At 37.3% G+C, this 5591-nt stretch overlaps 1 protein-coding gene across 1 annotated transcript in view; it reads left to right on the top strand.

Moving 5' to 3' along the window:
• The first annotated feature begins 793 nt into the window (after nucleotides 1-793).
• LOC107755724 (neuropeptide FF receptor 2-like) overlaps nucleotides 794-5591 on the top strand; it is a 22064-nt gene continuing 17266 nt past the window's right edge. Inside the window, exons 1-2 of the mRNA XM_016572607.1 lie at nucleotides 794-855; nucleotides 1750-2087. Coding sequence (XP_016428093.1) covers nucleotides 1757-2087 — 331 coding nt within the window. The 5' untranslated portion in view covers nucleotides 794-855; nucleotides 1750-1756. The remainder of the gene's footprint in view (nucleotides 856-1749; nucleotides 2088-5591) is intronic.

The raw sequence follows: 5591 nt of genomic DNA, 5'->3' as shown, positions 1-5591 counted from the left end.
TCTATTTATCTTCTTTTTTATATAAAAAAAAACTAACACTACACATATATATATATAGCTTGCTATGTGTACTGCGTTAGGCTAACCGAGACTTGTCATTTACACTTACATATTGTTGCTCTTTTGTTAGTTTTGATTGCTTCTATTGTCCTCATTTGTAAGTGGCTTTTGATAAAAGCGTCTGCTAAATTACTAAATGTAAATGCAAATGTAAATAAAGAACCTATATGAGCTTTAACACAGTTGTAAATTTAATTACAATCGATTGCTCTATATATTGCGGCCTGATTGAATGTAGCAATAATCTCAGCTTTAAAACAAAAGGTCACAGCGCAAAATAATAATAATAATAATATTAAAAATACTTTTCCCTTAACTGTTTCCCTTTTGTTGGTGACGTTTTCAGTGTCCCGTAGTCCGGAGCTGAAAACCTCTCTGGACGTAGCCTAAAGTAGCGCACAGAGCACAATTCAACGCTGTGTTTATCCTCACGCGCGCCGTGACGCTTAAAAGCGCATTATCACTCCGCCAGGCTCAATTCTCAGTTCTCTCTCCCTCTCTCGTGCCTCCCTGCACATTGTTCACTGACAGTCCGCCGAAGAGTGTGGAAGTGACACCGGCAGCTTCGCTTCGCATGGGAAACTTGTTGAAACTACAAATTATGACGCTCAATATGCCGGAGTTCGCGTTAAGAAGAAAATGAAATTCATTTGTAAACATTAATTCAGTTGTTACACGTTTAAAAAGCTTTCCAAAGACGACTTATGTCTCTTCGTGGAGCAACGGGCGAACAAGGAGGTGTTCGTTTTTTACCTGGGAACAGGTATACTGTAGGGAAACTGGAGTAAAAAAAAGGTAAGAAAGACTGTATTATTGTAATATTGTATGTTTGGATTTAAGAGGTACTCTGTGTTTTTATTTGTTGATAGTTAATGGCACAATATGCAGTTTTGTTGTACAAATGACTGAGATAAAGTAGGCTACATAATATCAGCGGAGATATTATGCATATTATAAATAGACTACGGTAGCTCTAGCCGCTGTTGTGCAATTAACATACTGTGACATTGACATTTTTACATTAATTTTCTGGAAGATGTAGCCTAATATGAGTTATACATTTTTGATAAAACAGCATTTTGTTTTTTTTATAGCCCTTGAAATTTATATTTAACTGTATTTTATTATTATTATTATTATTATTATTATAGCATCTGTGAGATTTGTGATGATTTTGTTAACAAATAAAAAAGAAACTTTACTTCATTCACAAGCCATATAAAAACAGTGCGCGGCAAGTGGACTGTATCTCACAATTAGATGACTCAGTTAATTGTGTATCACAAATGAACTCAGAGCATCTTGGTAGAAGCCAATAAAATGATTCAAATTACATTAAATAAAAATCAAAGTCATCCCAAGTGTATTTAATTTGTCTACGTTCTTGATGATTACAGAGGCAAACATGATTGCAGAGTGTAGATAACTGCAAACTACTTTAGGTAGGCTAATGGTAGGGTGTCATTAATCATTTGCTTTAATCTTTTGCTTACAATATGCACAGTTACTTACACATCTGGAAGTCGGAGAGAGAAGTAGATAAACACATTTGTTCGGTAGCAGCTGCGTGTCAGAGAGGTTGAAAGCAAAAAAGTGGAAAGACAATAAGGGAATAACAAAGGCTTGATATTGAATGAGGAGAAGATTGGGAATAAAGCCCATCTCTCAACCCTATTCTATTATCCTCAGATCTAAAATGAACGAAACACAGGACCTGAACATTAACCTTGAGGATGATGGAAACTGGACTTTTGTCAATGGCTCCAATGAATTCTTCTTACCTCAGAGCAACATTACATACGTTGGATATTACCTGCATCAGCCATCTGTAGCAGCAGTCTTCATAGTGTCCTACCTGCTCATATTCCTGGTCTGCATGGTTGGAAATGGAGTGGTGTGTTTCATTGTGTTACGAAGCAAAAACATGCGCACCGTCACCAACCTTTTCATCCTCAACCTCGCCATCAGTGACCTTCTTGTTGGGATTTTCTGCATGCCCACAACTCTTCTTGACAACATTATTACAGGTCAGTGCAATGCCAGTAACCATATATGCAATCTTTGCATCTTCTTTAAAGTTACTTGTTCTAGCTAAGGTTTGTTTGTTTCACAGTGTTTTGCATGCTTGAATTTTCAACTGACATTTATGGATCTCCTTAGGGCTGTCGTGACCAGATAAAGCATCTATTCGACTAGCCTGAAGGTTTAAAGTTAACACTGAGTTCATGCTATATTTGGCAGTAGAGGATGCTGTTCACCTTTGGAATGACAGAGTTTTAAGATAGGACCAGTACGAATAGCTGAGCATGACAAGCCGGTCCAGAATTTTCATACAAATGAACATTTATGAGTGCTGCTAGATTATAAAAAATGTTTTTGGTGCCACCAATTATGTGATATTGGGTCACAAATTTTCTGAAATACAGTCTTCCATTTGATTCACATTTAATGATAGCCACAAGACTGATGCAAATCATGCATGGTGATATAAACAAGACATACAGATAAACTGGGGTCTTAACAGAGTCTGTTTATTCCAAACAGATTGAATTCCGTGTTTATGAGCTGTCCTGAAACAGCCTAAAGAAAGAACTGGCACCGATATTGCTTTTCTGAGTGGGAATCTAAAACAAAATGGCATGGCATCTTGATTATGAGATTGTTGCAATTTATGCAAGATAGTTGTTTGTCCCTGCAAATGACTAATTTCTCTGGTGAGTATGAATGTAACCATAACAAGTTAATTAGAAGCTAATGGATAGTACCAAGTTACAACTTTTCTGTCATCTACTGTCACTATATTTATTTGAATATTACTTTTATGTGCAGTATGCATGAGTTTGAGTGTGTATGAATTTAGTGGAAATGAATGGACCCCAAAGGTCATAGCCTACTTGATGATATGTGTAGCAACATAGCTGCTGTCTATTCACTCACAGTCAAGAGTGTTGTTTACAAGAACTACAAACATTTATATGTCGCACACATATTTATAGAAAATGCCATTTTGGTTCCAGCAATTTGATGATAAACTGTTTGTACTTCATGGATCATGGCTGGAAATACAATGCACAGCACGATATCAACAGTTAAAATTTATTTGTAAAACCCTCATATAAATTAATCTGAAATGTTTTAAGATAATTGGAATTTGTTTATTTTTTTATTCTGTCACAGCAGCACCATAAATGGTCATATCAATAACTGATATACTATAGGGTTTTCATACGAATCGAATCATAGAAATGTATACAAATTTGGCACAAATTTGCAAAAATATAAAATAGTTATGTTTTCTGATGAGATTGGGTTTACAAATCATGCAAATCCTTTTTTTAAATCCTTTTTTAATCCTTTACTATTTTGATGTTGCTGTCAGATATTAAAAGAGAAACAAATAGGATTCTAAGAAAGCAGTCTTTCTTTGGTACTCTCTGCTGAGTGGTACAGGAAGTATGTGTTTCCATAGAGACAAAGTCATTGACAGAATTAGAGTTCACTATACTTTAATTGCCTATAACACGACAGATTAGTGTGACAACAACGGTGGCTGCAATCAGTGACAGATTTCAGAACATAAGCTTGCCCATGCTGCGTAAAAATGGAATACCAAAATGTTATGTATGTAGCAATATACCTCCGTTTATATCAGGGCTGTCTTTACTTCTCTGTTGCAGGACAGTACATCCCATCAGCACCATGCTATTAATAATTATAACCCATCCTGTTATTTGTGCAGGTGGGAAATCTTTCATAATAATGCTGTTTTTCCTTTGAGATGTCTTAATTTTATGTTGAAAAACTCGAGGTGCATCTGGACGTTGTTTTAAAATATTGTGAGGAAGAAGAGAAATGTTCACTAGGATGGATGACAGTATGTAAGAAACAAATAATTTTTCATCACACCTTAAAATCAGTTTGGGTTTCATTGCCAGTCTTTTTACAAAACTCACTGCTTTTTTGAGATCGTTGACCTACGCTAGCCCTAGGACTATTCTTGTGTCTTGCCCGCCATATACCTGTTTGCCACTGTTCGACCCTGCCTGTGTTTCTGACCTCCTCTGATGTTAATAAAGCTTGCATATGGATCCGCACGTCTCACGTCTTGTCAGCCCCGTAACAGACATGGTGTAAATATGATTATTTTATGTGTGCTATTCCGAAATAATGCCTGGGTTTCTCTGTCTCTGCGTGAGATGCTGTTTACCATGTGTGTCTCGTTGGTTGCTTTTATGTTGAAAATAATGTTTTAAATCTGCAATAATGCCAATGTAGTGCATTTAGACACCTGTTTACTTTGTAGATTCCTCATTATTGATTTTATCCCGTATTTGTTCTCACTTACTGTCCCAAGTTTAGACTGATAGCAATTCAGTGTAAGGGACATTTCATGCACCTTACACATTCCCATGGAATTAATTAGACACTGAATGCAATTTTATTTGTGATTGTGACTATTTGTGTGAGTAAGCCCTAGTGGGATGAGATGAAAGTGTTTCTTTCTGTCCAAAGTACTGCATTCTTATTAGATGCGTATTTATTCAGACTAAAACGAAGTTAGCATTACACTTGGTAATTAACACCATTATTATTTTAAAGACTTTATTAGAAATGAATTAAACTACTTGATTAAACCAAACAAAAACCTTTCTTTTTCTTCTTTTTTTCGTTTTTCTCTTGTTTTCCTTTTTTGTATGTCTGTGTGAGAAAATGCTCATTAAATAGGGTCAGCAAACAATATTCAAATAAGGTCAGTAAAAATATTAATATTAGTCATCCAAGCAGCCCAGAGGAAGCACAAGTGTGTATGTTGTTCATCAGCTTCCTAAGGGATCCTTGGGGCTCCTAAGTTTTCATGCCTTGGCATAATTTCTAGTGGGAGAGGAGGTTGTAGGGCATGAAAAGACAAAGTCCTCACTGATTTAATGTAATGTAAATTCAAGTTCCATTATCATTTAATGTTGACATATTCAAGGTAAACATTTCTCATACTGTCACTATATTGGCAGCCATATCACCCTGCAGCCCAAGACTGGTCGCCCACTGAAACTAAGCAGGGTTGAGCCTGGTCAGTAGCTGAATGGGAGACCTCCTGGGAAAGCTAGGTTGCTGCTGGAAAAGGTGTAAGTGAGGCCAGCAGGGGGTACTCACCCTGTGGTCTGTGTGGGTACTAGCGCCCCAACATAGTGATGGGGAAACTATACTGTCAACAAGCACCGTCCTTCGGATGAGACATTAAACCAAGGTCCTGCCTCTCTGTGGTCATTACTCTTTTCGAAAGACATCCTGGGATTTTTAGAGTTGTGACCTCTGCATCCTGGCCAAATTTGCCCATTGGCCTCTGACCATCATGGCCTCCTAACAATCCCCATATCTACTGATTGGCTTAATCACTCTGTCTCCTCTCCAACAATAAGCTGGTGTGTGGTGGGCGTTCTGGCGCAATATGGCTGCCGTCGCATCATCCAGGTGGATGCTGCACACTGGTGGTGGATGAGCAGATACCCCCTGACAATGTAAAGCGCTTTGAG

The sequence above is a fragment of the Sinocyclocheilus rhinocerous genome, unplaced genomic scaffold (genome assembly GCF_001515625.1).
Source record: "Sinocyclocheilus rhinocerous isolate Xijiao unplaced genomic scaffold, SAMN03320098_v1.1 scaffold171, whole genome shotgun sequence".
Taxonomy (NCBI): domain Eukaryota; kingdom Metazoa; phylum Chordata; class Actinopteri; order Cypriniformes; family Cyprinidae; genus Sinocyclocheilus; species Sinocyclocheilus rhinocerous.
Note: the sequence above shows the minus strand (reverse complement) of the source record. Positions and strands in the feature narration are given on the sequence as shown.